This window comes from Capricornis sumatraensis, chromosome 15 (assembly GCF_032405125.1).
Source record: "Capricornis sumatraensis isolate serow.1 chromosome 15, serow.2, whole genome shotgun sequence".
Lineage (NCBI taxonomy): Eukaryota > Metazoa > Chordata > Mammalia > Artiodactyla > Bovidae > Capricornis > Capricornis sumatraensis.
Window position 1 is genome coordinate 78188816 of NC_091083.1, and position 12755 is coordinate 78201570.

Sequence of the window (12755 nt, forward strand, 5' to 3'; positions counted from 1 at the left end):
AGTAGCGCCCCTCCCCTCCCAGCTACAGTTCCAGACATTGGCAAATGGTCCCTGGGGGGCAAAATTGGTGCAGAGTTTCATCTCATGAGAACTGCATGTGACAGTAACAGCGATAACTGACATGGATGTGCATTTTCCTGTGCTTGCCATGGTTCTCAGCACCTTAAGGGAACTGCCTTATTTAAATTTCTCATCAGCTCTATGAGGATGGTGCTGTGATTATACCCAGTTTACAGATGAGGACATGGAGACACAGACAGGTTAAGTACTGGCCCACGGTCGCACACGGAGAAAGTGCCCAGTCAGGATTCCAGCAGGCTTTCTGGGGCCGGAGCCCATGCTGTGGACGGCTCTGCCGGACCTCAGTAAGGAAGGAGGGCCCCTGCCCAGCCAGCCTGGTATCCCCCACCCCACCCACCCTCAGGTACAAGGGGAGAGTGCAGGCCTCTGATAGAGTGATGCTGTGCTTCTGTCTCAGCTCCTGAGAGAGCCCTTGCTCATCTCCGTCCTAATCAGGCAAGCCACGCTTCCAGTCATGCACTGGGCTCCTTGCCCCATCTCCCTGGTGCTGGACCTCAATACTGGGACTGTTAGAGGAGTCCCTTCTGGGAATTAGGGCAGGACCCAAGTCCAGGATGGCAGGGGCCGTACTGGGAAGGTGCCCTTGTGTGTCCTCTACCCTGAAGGGCTGGAGGAAGGAAAGAGCAGGAAGGGAAGAGAGAAGAGAGGGAGGAGGATGAAGGTGGCAGAGAGGGAAGGAGAGAGAGACAGACAGAGAGGAGTCTGAGAGGTCAGAGCGGAAAGAGACAGAGAGCGCCACGTACTCGAGGCACAGAAGAAAGGAACGGAGGGCAGGAGAGGGAAAGGGAGACCCATGGAGAGACAGAGGCCTGGAGAGAAACCAAAAGAAAGAAGAAAGCAAGGCCAAGATCAGCAAGGGCAGCGTGAACAGACCTCCCCAGGGACGCCAGAGAGGCAGACGGACAGGGAGGGGTGGAGAAAGAAGGTGGGAGGGCCGAAAGGAGAGGGCTGACAGATGGACTGACAGGGGAGTGATCACGGGCCAGAGACATGGTGGGGGGCTCCCTGCGTGAGCCAGGCAGAGGGGCGGGCTGAGGGGTGGGCCAGTCGAGCACTTAAGATGGGCTAAAGAAAAAGTGAAAGTGAAGTCGCTCAGTCGTGTCCGACTCTTTGTGACCCCACAGACTGTAGCCCACCAGGCTCCTCCATCCATGGGATTTTCCGGGCAAGACTACTGGAGTGTCATTATTAGAAAAATGCAAATCAAAACCACAATGAGGTACCATCTCACGGCAGTCAGAATGGCTGCTATCAAAAAGTCTACAAACAATAAATGCTGGAGAGGGTGCGGAGAAAAAGGAACCCTCTTACACTGTTGGTGGGAAGGCAAACTAGTACAGCCACTATGGAGAACAGTGTGGAGATTCCTTAAAAAACTGGAACTAGAACTGCCATATGACCCAGCAATCCCACTGCTGGGCATACAGACCAAGGAAACCAGAATTGAAAGAGACACGTGTACTCCAATGTTCATCACAGCACAATAGCCAGGACATGGAAGCAACCTAGATGTCCATTGGCAGATGAATGGATAAGAAAGCAGTGGTACATATACATAATGGAATATTAGTCAGCTATTAAAAAGAATGCATTTGAATCAGTTCTAATCAGGTGGATGAAGCTGGAGCCTATTATACAGAGTGAAGTAAGTCAGAAAGAAAAACACCAATACAGTGTATTAACGCATATATATGGAATTTAGAAAGATGGTAACGATGACCCTATATGTGAGACAGCAAAAGAGACACAGATGTAAAGAACAGACTTTTGGACTCTGTGGGAGAAGGCGAGGATGGGATGATTTGAGAAAATAGCATTGAAACGTGTATATTACCATATGTGAAACAGATTGCCGGTCCAGGTTCGATGCATGAGACAGGGTGCTCAGGGCTGGTGCACTGGGATGACCCTGAGGGATGGGATGGGGAGGGAGGTGGGAGGGGGGTTCAGGATGGGGAACACAGTACACCCATGGCTGATTCATGTGAATGTATGGCCAAAACCACCACAGTATTGTAAAGTAATTAGCCTCCAATTAAAAAAAAAAAAAGAACACGAGTGGGTTGCCATTTCCTTCTCCAGGAGATCTTCCCTACCCAGGGATTGAACCTAGGTCTCCCACATTGTAGGCAGACGCGTTACCATCTGAGCCACCAAGGAAATCTATGGGCTAAGCTTTGTCATTTATGTCTAGGATCTCACTGATGTGGAGTCTGGTGATGGGGCCACTGTGCATGGATAAGCTTGTGGACCTAAAGCTCAGTGACCCCAGCTCTGAGTGGGGCTGGGAGCAGGGGTCTGACTGAGATCTATGCTGTGGGTGAGGTGCCATGCTTATGTGACTGGCCTCCTTGCTGTCCCTGTCACTTCTGACTCCAGAGGAACTGGGGACACGTAAGTCTTCATCCCTAGAAATGGGTCATGAAGCCGTGCTGAGTGTGTGAACAGGTGCCCTCTCTGGACAACTAGGAGGTGGGTACCCTAAAGCCATGCTGTCCTCTGGACCCTGTCCCCCCGGGCCACACCCAATAACAGGTTGCTATGGTGATAGCTCCCGAGGAACCACGCCTGCTGGGATCCACACCTTGGGTCAGCCTCTCCCATGCTGACTCCAGCCTCGGCCATGGGACTTGCTTTGGCCAACAGGACATCAGCAAGTGTGACAGAAGCAGAGATAGTTGATAAACCCTTGTGTGCCAGGGCTTGTCTCCTTGGAACCCTGAGACCACTGTGCCGTGAAGAAACGCAAAGTGAAAGGCCACAGCTGTCCTAGCTGACCTGCCAGCTGACTGTTGCTATGTGAGTGACCCCAGCAAAATAACGGCTCAGCCAACCCACAGAATCGTGACAAATAATAAATTGTTGCTGTTTTAAGCCACCATGTTTGGGGACAGTTTGTCACATAGCGGTAGATAGCTAACAGAGAAATCAAGATTCCCCAGCCCGTTCCTCTTCTGGGCTCACTCCTGTAGCTGCGTTTCACTGGAGGGCCATCTGGCTGGAAGGTCCAAGATGGCCTCATGTATTGATACATGCTGGGCAGTTGATCCTGGCTGTTCACCAGGCCTTCTTTCATCCTCCTGTGGGCTGGGCTGGCTTCCTTAAACCATGATCTCAGGACCGTGTTCCAGGAGAGAAGCATGAAAGCTGCAAGGTCTCTTAAGATCTAACCTAGGAATCTGCAGAACATCACTTCTGCTACATTCCACTGGCCGAGGCAAGTCGTAAGGTGGCCCAGATTCAAGGGGCAGGGAAATAGACCCCTCCTCCCCCCTCGATGGGAAGAGCTGAAGTTACTTTACTAGGAGGCCGATTCAGGGATGGGAGGACTTGATGCCATATTTTGCAATCTGCTCTATTTCACACCCCTTTCTACCCCCAGTTTGGGGAGAAGCATCCTGGAGGCTGGTGTCCACCTGAGAGTCTGAGGCAAAATTCTCAAATCAGCTCTTAAACTATCTGCCTCTGAGTTTCCTTGGTGGCTTAGTGGTAAAGAGTCTGCCCGCCAATGCAGGAGACACAGGTTCGATCCCTGGTGTGGGAAGATCCCACAGGCCAAGGAGCAACTAAGTCTGTGAGTTGCAACTACTGAAGCCTGTACACCCTACAGTCCATGCTCCACAACAAGAGAAACCACCACAATGAGAAGCCTGCACACCACAGTGAGAGAAGCCACCACTCTCCGCGACTAGAGCAGAGCCTGCACAGCAGCGAAGACCCAGCACAGCCAAAAATAAACGAATACATAAAACTACTGAAGAAAAATCTGGCTCTGAAAATTCATTCACTCACTCATTTATCAGGGCCTTACTGAGGGGCCATCATGTCCCAAGGCCACACAGAGTCAGATAAGAAGCAGCACAAAAATGAGGGACTTTAGAGTCAGATTGATACAGGTTCAAGCCCTCTTTCCACCATTTATATGTTATCTGACCTTGGGCAAGTTCTTAACTCTCTCTGAGCCTCAGTTTCCGATTCTGTACAATGGGACTACTCAGTGGAAAGGGCTCTTACGTGGGTTAAATGAGACAAAGCTTCAGCAGCAGGCCCCACATTTTGGAGATGCCTTGAGGATTCCCCCTCCCCAAGCCCTGGGTTGTGGACCCCATAAATCAGTTCCACAAGGGCTGAGACCCACAGTGGCCTTGTTCATCATCTTATCTATATATTCCAGCACATAGCATGTGTTCGATAAACATTCTGATTTACGGACCTACAACCATAGACCCTCTGCCTGCCTCTCGCAGCCTGGGTGTAGTTGTCTATCTGTATCTGGCTTCTCTGTTGGAACAAAAGCCCATGACGGCAGAAACCAGATCCAGTACATCACCCTGACCCCCGGGATGTGGGACCTGGCACTTAGAAGCGCGAGTGCCATTCCCTCTTCAGGAAGCCAGTGTTTCTGGCTCAGCTAAGAACGTTCAGCAGAGATCTTGAAGTCTCTGAGAGCCAGAGGCTTTCTATTCTTGCTGGGATGGTGGCCGGGCGGGGGCTGGTAATGAGAACCTGGCCCCGGCTCCCCACAGCCTCGTCCTCACCCGACGCCCCCAGTTCCAGCTGTTATCCTCCCCGCCCCCGCGGTCCCCTCCAAATGCAGCAGAAGGGGCCCTGGAGCCCAAGTGACGCCTCATTAGCCCCGCAAATGCCATCCCTGTTTTCCCAGTGGGGGGTCTGCTGGCAGGCCTGGCCTTTAAAACACACACGCTAATTCCTCCTCTGGCACGGGCCTCGTGGCGCCCCGCCCCCTCCCTTCCCTTACACCTTCCTCTCAGGCCCCGTTCCGGCTCTGCTCCCTGCTATCTGCACAGCGAGAACAGACTGTACCTCGCCGCGGCTGCTAAATATAGACCCGCATCAGCGGAATATTCCTGGCTGGGGAAATGGAGCTGGGGCTGGAAATGGCACCAGGGCGGCTCCTACCGTGGGGCCGAAGGCTCGGGGAGGAAACATCGAGTCCCTCCTCGGCAATACCTCCACAAAGACCCTTTCAGACTATGGAAGTTGAAGGATCCTGAAAACAAGGACCCCGTTTGTGTTTCTCCACTTGCCTTGCCCCGTGCCCACTTTCGAGCTTCTTGAGAACTGTTCCTGCCCTCCCAGGCTCCACGGCCTCCTACTTGCCACCTTCCTCCCAACTCTCTGCAGCGGGGGGGATGCTCTTTCTTAGAACCTGACCATCCTCCTCATTCTCTTGGAGTCTGATGCTTCATCTGCCCACCCCTGTCACCTCCCAGACTCGGTCCTGGCCCTGCCCTTATTTCTCTGTCCTGCCTTTTCATCCCCACCTTAAAGCTGATGAACTCTCAGGCTGAAGGCATGAAGGTTGCATCCCCATCATCCCCAGGGATTGCACTGAGCCCATCACACCCTCACTGTCCCCTGGCCTGCATCTTCTGTCCCAGATACCAGGTGGCCGACCCCTTCACTTTCATTCAAGGCTCAGCCCCAATGTCACCTCCCCAGAAAGGTCTGTCCTGATTTCCTCATCTAAGTCTACTCTCTTATCCTGCTTAGGTGTCTTCCTAGCACTCACTGCTACTCAACATTATGTTGCATGTTTGTGTGCTTGTTTTCTGTATTTCCTACTTAAAAGCTCCGTGAGGGTAGAGTCTTGGGTTTGCCTATTGCTGCCTTCTTAGGGCCTGGAGACAGCAGGACATCCACAGGCATTCCATAAAGAGCTGGTGAATGAATGAATGAATTCTCCTATTGGACCCTCCCAGCAGTCACGTGATAGGAGTATTATTATTTCTCTTGTGCACATAGGGAAGCCAAAGCTCAGAGTCCCAAGCACTCTTGGAGCTTTACGCCCATATTTCAGATGGCCCATTCTAGACGATTCTTCCCTCCTCTCATCTTAAAGCCAACAGAGTTAAAATCGAATTAAATAGCTCTGTACCAGATCCTGAAGCATACTCAGTAATTCCTCTGCCCCTCAACAGTTTTCTTAAGCCACACTCATCCTTCTGTTTTGGTAGATGGTGCCCCTTTCCATCCCAGGTGCCGATGTTAGGAAAGCCCAGATCCCTTCCTTAATCTAGTCCTGTGCATTCACCCAGGTCTCTAAGGTTCACCCTTTGCAGGATCTCACTGTCACCCCTCATTCTCCCTCCTCAGCATCTCCACGAATCTTCGCTAGCAATCCCAAATCATATCTGGCCCCCAACAGATGCAGCAAGTTAAGGAGTCTGGGTGGGCGCTGAGAAAGGGCGCAGGCTTTGACTTTTGTCCTTTGGGGCTCTCTGCTGGCACCCCAGGCTCCTGGGTGTCCCTGAATTCAGTGCTTGCTTCTGAGCCATGCTATACAAGGGCAGCCCGAGGGATCTTGTTAAAATGAAAACCTGAGCATGTCACTTTCCTGCTTTAAAGTCATCAATGAACCCACAGGGTTGGCAAGGGGGAGGGGAAACAGGCTCTCTCCTAGGCGGCTCTTCGCAAGTGTAATCTGGTACATTTCGGCATTATCTATCCTGATTCCAAAAGCACATGCTCTTTGACCCAGCTTTTCCACTTCCCGAAAATTATCCTGCAGATACACTCACACAAGCACAAAATGATATATGTATGAGGTTATTCACTGTAGCATTGTTGGTTGTAGGAAAAGATTGGAAACAGCGTAAGTGTCCATCAAGAGGGGACTGGTGAAATAAATTTCAGTGTATCCACAACAGCTGTTAAATAAAAGAATGAGGAAGCTCTTTATGTGCTGATATGGGATAATCTGCAAGATGTATTGTTAAGTGAAAAAGGCAAGCAGTGTGTATAGTGTGTGTTTATAGCTACCATTTGTGTGAAAAAACAAACAAATACATGTACCTACTTTCTTGTACATGCATAGAATAGCTGGAAAGATACACAAGAAAATTACATTGGTTGCTTTAGGGATACAGACCAGGTATCTGGGGGACTAGAAGGGATGAAAAATTTCCATTAAATACAAATTTGGACATTTTGGGGGCTGTGCTGGGTCTTCGTTGCTGTGTGTGGGCTTGCTCTAGTTGCGGTAAGTGGGGGCTTCTCTCTAGTGGGATGTGGGCTTCTCACTGCTGTGGCTTCTCTTGCTTTTGAGCTCAGGCTCTAGGCACACGGGCTCAGCAGCTGTGGGTTGTGGTACATGGGCTTAGTCGCTCCGTGTCATGCGGGATCTTCCCAGACCAGGGATCAAACCTGTGTCTCCTAAACTGGCAGGCAGATTCTTTACCTCTGAGACACCAGGGAAGCTCCCAAATTTGGACTTTTCGAATCTTGAAATGTATCATCTATTTAAAATATATATATTTCTCAAGTGAATGAGTTCAAGGTCTCATAGGATATATACACCACGTGGCTCCCTTTGGGGTTGCAACTTCTCAGGGTGAGAGTGCTCTTCCTTCCTCTCTTTTTAAAAACATTCCTTTCACGTTTGAATGTTTTCTAAAATGTATTAGTTTTGCAAAGAAAAAAAGTAATGCAGATATTATGTGTAAGAGCATGTGATTATAGACTGGAACCCTCCCCCTAAACAAAACGAACTCACATACACACAATATCCCAATCTCAAATCTATCAAACACCCTCCCGCCTCACTGCCCTTAGAATAAAATCCAAGTGCTTTGCTTGCCTTGCACGCGACGCAGCCAGGCCCCAGCCAGCCTCTCCACGTCACCTCTCCACAAGCCTCTTCCCCAGGCCTGAGTTGTTTACAATTCCCCGTACGCCTCAGGCTGTTCTCTTCCTCCCAGTTTTGCCTGCCCCATGCCCTCTGCCTGGAATGCCCTTCTCTGCATGTTGGTCTGGCCAGCACTTTATCCTTTGGAGATTGCTACCACTGCCTCCAAGAAACTGGCATCCTAATTGCCCAAGCAGACGCCTGTACCCCTGCCCCCACTGGACTAGGAGCCCCATGGTGACTTTCGATAAGCATTCGGCAGTGTCTGATGTCTCAACCCCTGCCTTCTCTAGTCCCAGGGACACTGAGGGCACTGCTATTGGCATCGGCAGCCACAGCCAGCTGTGGGACCTCAAGTGAACCAGTTCACCTCTCTGAGCCTCCTCCTTCTATCGTCTGTGCCACTCCGGCAAGCCGCTCCCCCACCCGGGGATGTACTCAGGTTCTAGCCTCAGAGTGAGTGAAGCAGTGGACAGTGGGGAGGGGTACTGCAGCACTGCTTGCTGGTGGTGGGGAAAGCAGTAAGCCAAGACCTTCCCTAAAGGTCTTGGCTTCTGTCTTCCCATCAGATCCTTAACAACTGTCACTTGAACAGAGGTTTCACAACTGCCGAAAATGTGCCTTGCACAGGCCCACTGCTGTCCCCCGCTACCTGTCGGCCCCCAGCTACACTTATGACTATGGCCGACTCGTATGGACTGCGGACGCGTCTGCCCAGTTTAGTTCCTAGGCCAAGGTGGGGGGCCACTGAGTTCAGATCTCTGCCGTCTTTTCAGGAGCCCCATAGTGGTTGCCTCCCGCCTTTTGGTTTCCGTGCCAGGCTTGTAGGTGCCCCCACTCCATTTATCCCTCTACTGCTCTGTCCTCTCTTCTTGCCTGGCTGCCCTCCCTCTCTGCTACTCTGGGGTCTCCTGGATCCAGCGAGATGCTTCGGTATCCTGTCCTAACCTCAGCACTGTTGGTTGGAAGGCTGAGAGCAGAAGGCCGTCCTCCTCTCTGGCCCCGCCCACTCCGCCCCTGCCCCGCCTATGGCCCCGCCCCTTGGACTGGCCCCGCCCCTCACCGGTCTTGGGGTCCACGGTGAAGTGATGCTCGCCATCCAGCACGCTGTACACCAGTCGAGCACTGCTGCCATACGTGGGGTCATCCGCATCCGAGGCCATCACCTGCATCACCGATGTGCCTGGGCCCGGGGGAACAAGCGAGACGGAGGTCAGCTGGCGCCGCTGTGCTCGTTCTCTCCACCTCTCCCCACCCACAAGAAGCTGGGAAAGGAGACTGAGGCTGGAGGTCACTGAAGCCAATCCCTTCACAGTCCCCTTGTCCACATTAAGCCCCAACCTGCTTCCAGATCTGGGGGCCTTCCCAGTAGCACGAGCAGGACCATGGAGCCAGATCTGGATTCAAATCTCCTTTCCCAGCCGCAGGACTCTGGCGAGAGAAGAGAGCCTCTCGGAATCTCAGTTTCCTCACCAGCAAAATGGGGACAATCCTGGTTCTTGTTCATGATGGAACGCATTTTAAACTCCCAGTGCACAATGAACAGGCTCAGAGCCTTCTCTCAGTGGTGGTGGAAATGGTTAATTTCACCAGTTAAGGTCCGCACAGTCAGAGTTAGAGCTGAGACTGGAAACGCTGCATTTTACTCCCAAAGCAGGGGTCTTTGTACCCATCCCAGCCCGTCCTGATTTCTCAAGGAAATTCTGCCTTCTTCCTCCCACCCTCTATACTCCCATCCCCACCGTGGAGGGGGCATGTACGGAGGTCAATGCAGAAGGACAACCAAGTTTACTGAGACTCAGCGGCCAGTGTCTCTTGGCCCCCAGGCAAAAGAACAGTAGCACCCAGCTCTTGCTTTGGGAAGTAGTTGGCTGTGGTCCTTGGTGCCCTCCTCGCTCCTCCCCGCCGGTGTCCAGACAGTCCCCAGTCCCAATACACACACTTTTCCTCATGCTCTGCACGTAGGCTGCTGGGGAGAGTATAAATTGGATAAAAGTCCATCAAACAGCGGCAATTAAGTTATTGATTTTCGACGCTGCCTCATTAAACTGGGAGCTTCTCTCGGCCTGTCCCAGAGATGGCTCTAATTTGACATCATGTTCAATTTGACGAAAGCAGAGCTTGGGACGTGAGGCTGGACAGGGTGAGGATGATGGAAGGGGTGGGGGAGGGGTTGAATGGAGGGATGGGCTAAGCTGAGTGGTCCATCAGAACCTTGCCAGAGAGGTGGGGATAAGACCCAAGAGGGAATCATGAAGGCTTGGGATGGGACCCAAGGGGGATGAGACTCAGGCATCACTTCAAGCAGATGTCCCCTTCTGGGTGCCCTGATAAGGTTCCAAGTAGAGCCCTCCTGGTGGGCTGGGTTCTCTGGGCCAGCGGGGTGGCATGCTGGGGGGTGCAGCCAGTTCACTGCCTGGCTAATGAGTAAGGCTCTGGAAGTGCTACTGCAGCAATTCTGCTGAGCCCAGACTGCCGCCCGCCTCTCCCGCCTCCAGCCTGGGGCCCTCGATCATTCCAGACAGACACATGTATTTATTTTTCACTCTTTTGCATTTCTCATTTCCCTCTCCGTGTCCCCCCCCTCCCAGCTTCCTAAACTGGCCCTGCAATGCGCCTCTCTCTTTTGGCGGCTCCAGCTCCGCATCAACCATGTCAGAGTTGCCTGGAGAAGCTGAGAGGAAGAGGTTTGGGCAAGCCCCCTCCCTCTTGATGCTAGGTAACCAGGGGTCTTCTATTCAGGGCCAGGGCATGATCCCAGGCCCCTCCTCTTAAACAGAGAGAAGAGAGAGTAATAGATGCTACTGAGCACTCACAGCATGCCTAGCTTCACCAGCCACTTAAATCCATTATCTCTAATTCTCATAGCGTCTCTGAAAGGCAGAGTGGACCTCTCTAAATTACAGGTGGGGAAAGAGGTCAAACAGGGGAAAAGACCTGAATGGGGACACAGAGTGACGAAGTGGTGGGACTTGAACCCAGGACTCTCTAAGGTCAAAGTCCTCTGGAAGCCAGAGTCAGCACAGACACACACGGTGACTCTGGATGGTGGCCTGGTGTACTGAATCACAGTCAGTGGCTCTGCCACTTCTTAGCAGTTTGACCTTGGGACTGTCATGAATCCCATTTTTGCCTAAATTTCCTCCTTTGTGAAATGAGGGTGAGAGTACCACCAGACTCCTGGGATCGATTTCAGAATTCAAATAGATTTCCGTATTCAGCAGCAAGGACAGCGCCTACCCCCACGCTAAGAACTCAATAAACGCAGGTTGTTGCTGTCTTCTCAGGAGGCACTGCATGCTTGTATACAATGGCACAATCAAGCCTCCCTCACAGACATGCTGAAATGAGAGACGATACATACAGCGTCAGGCTCATGGTGGGTGCTCAATAAATAGTGGCTGCTGTAACTGTTATGAGAGAGGATCTCCCTGTCACTCTCCTCTGCATGTTGCCCCCACCCCCCGGGCAAGACACAATGCTGGGTTGAGTGACTCCCAAGGGACATGGCTGAGCTCTCTCTCTCTCTCCCTGGCTGTATCCCAGGGACTCCCGCAGGGATGATGGAATCATTTTCCCAATCTGGGGTTCTTTATTGCAGCCATTACAGTTAATGCGGATGCATGGGGATGGTGAAGGGTCAGTGATTCACCCCTCGTTCCCCAGGCCCCACACTCCCTCCCACCTCCTTCACAAGTCAGCAGCTCCCCAGAGTCAGCAGACAAATGGGTGCCAGATTTGTGGATGCTGTAGAACAACTTTGTGCCATCCCCCTAAGTTTAGCAGATTGCATTTTACAGTGCACCATCATGGCTCTTCTCTCCTTCAGTCCTCATGCCAACTTGATGAGGTAGATGCAGTGACATGCTGGCAAATGTTTAACCATTGGCTCTGGGGGGCAGAGGGGTGGGCATAAATGCCCTGCTTTGTAGTGTTTGCTGATTTCTACGGTGTAAATACTCTCACCATGGCCAATTTCAAACTACCAATGTGATATCAAGTGGCTTATGAAACTCCTGAAAATCAATATTTGGCTCTCATGAGCTGATACAAGCCAACTTCAGTATACTCCTGCACCATTTCCATTTTACAGATGAGGAAACTGTTATGCACAGCGAAGGGTGACAATGTAAATTAATAATGAATAATAATGAAACCCATTATTACATAAATGTCTTCAATGATAATGATAGATTAGGTTTATTAAATGACTACCTTGTACTACGTGTTATAATAAGCCCTTTATGCATAGTCTCTCATGGAATTCACATAATAGAGACTTGAAGTAAGCTCTATTAAGATTTCTACTTTGCAGGTAAGGAAATGGAGGCTGAGTGCAGTTTAACAAAGAACCCCTTTTGTCTCAACTTCATCATCTGTGAAATGGGGGTACTCAGGACCATTGTGAGAACTCAAATAGATTTCCTTGTTCAACAGCTGAGACAGTGCCTGGCTAAATTCATCTGGCAGGGAAATAGGAGAGGCAAGTTTCAAACCCAGGTCAATCTGATGTCAAAACACACATGTATCTTGCCTTATAAGGTAGTAGGCTGGGGATCAATAGGAGTAGAAGTAGATAGGCAAGTGAGAGAAGAGTCAAAGAAAGGGGAGAAAGAGAGCAGGAGGAGAGCAAGGAACTGGATTCAGGATTCTCCCTCCCTGGCATTTAGTTCAAGCCCAGACTTTCAGAAGCAGGGCTGGGATTGGCTAGATTGAGCCATTTGCTGTCCGTGGTGCTGCCCCCAGCCCTTCTGCTAAATGAGGTTAAGGGCCTAATTCCAGACTGACGTAAGCATCTGAATGCAGAGTTCCAAAGAATAGCAGGAAGAGATAAGAAAGCCTTCTTCAGGGAGCAATGCAAAGAAATAGAGGAAAACAACAGAATGGGGAAGACTAGAGATCTCTTTAAGAAAATTAGAGATACCAAGGGAACATTTCATGCAAAGATGGGCTCGATAAAGGACAGAAATGGTAGGGACCTAACAGAAGCAGAAGATATTAAGAAGAGGTGGCAAGAATACACGGA

General features: G+C 51.1%; 1 protein-coding gene across 1 annotated transcript in view; it reads right to left on the reverse strand.

Annotated features, from left to right (window-relative positions):
• The window catches only part of CDH22 (cadherin 22), an 82874-nt gene that overhangs the window by 44513 nt on the left and 25606 nt on the right, over positions 1-12755 (reverse strand). The window contains exon 3 of the mRNA XM_068987664.1: positions 8793-8912. Within this exon, the coding sequence (XP_068843765.1) occupies positions 8793-8912 (120 nt within the window). The remainder of the gene's footprint in view (positions 1-8792; positions 8913-12755) is intronic.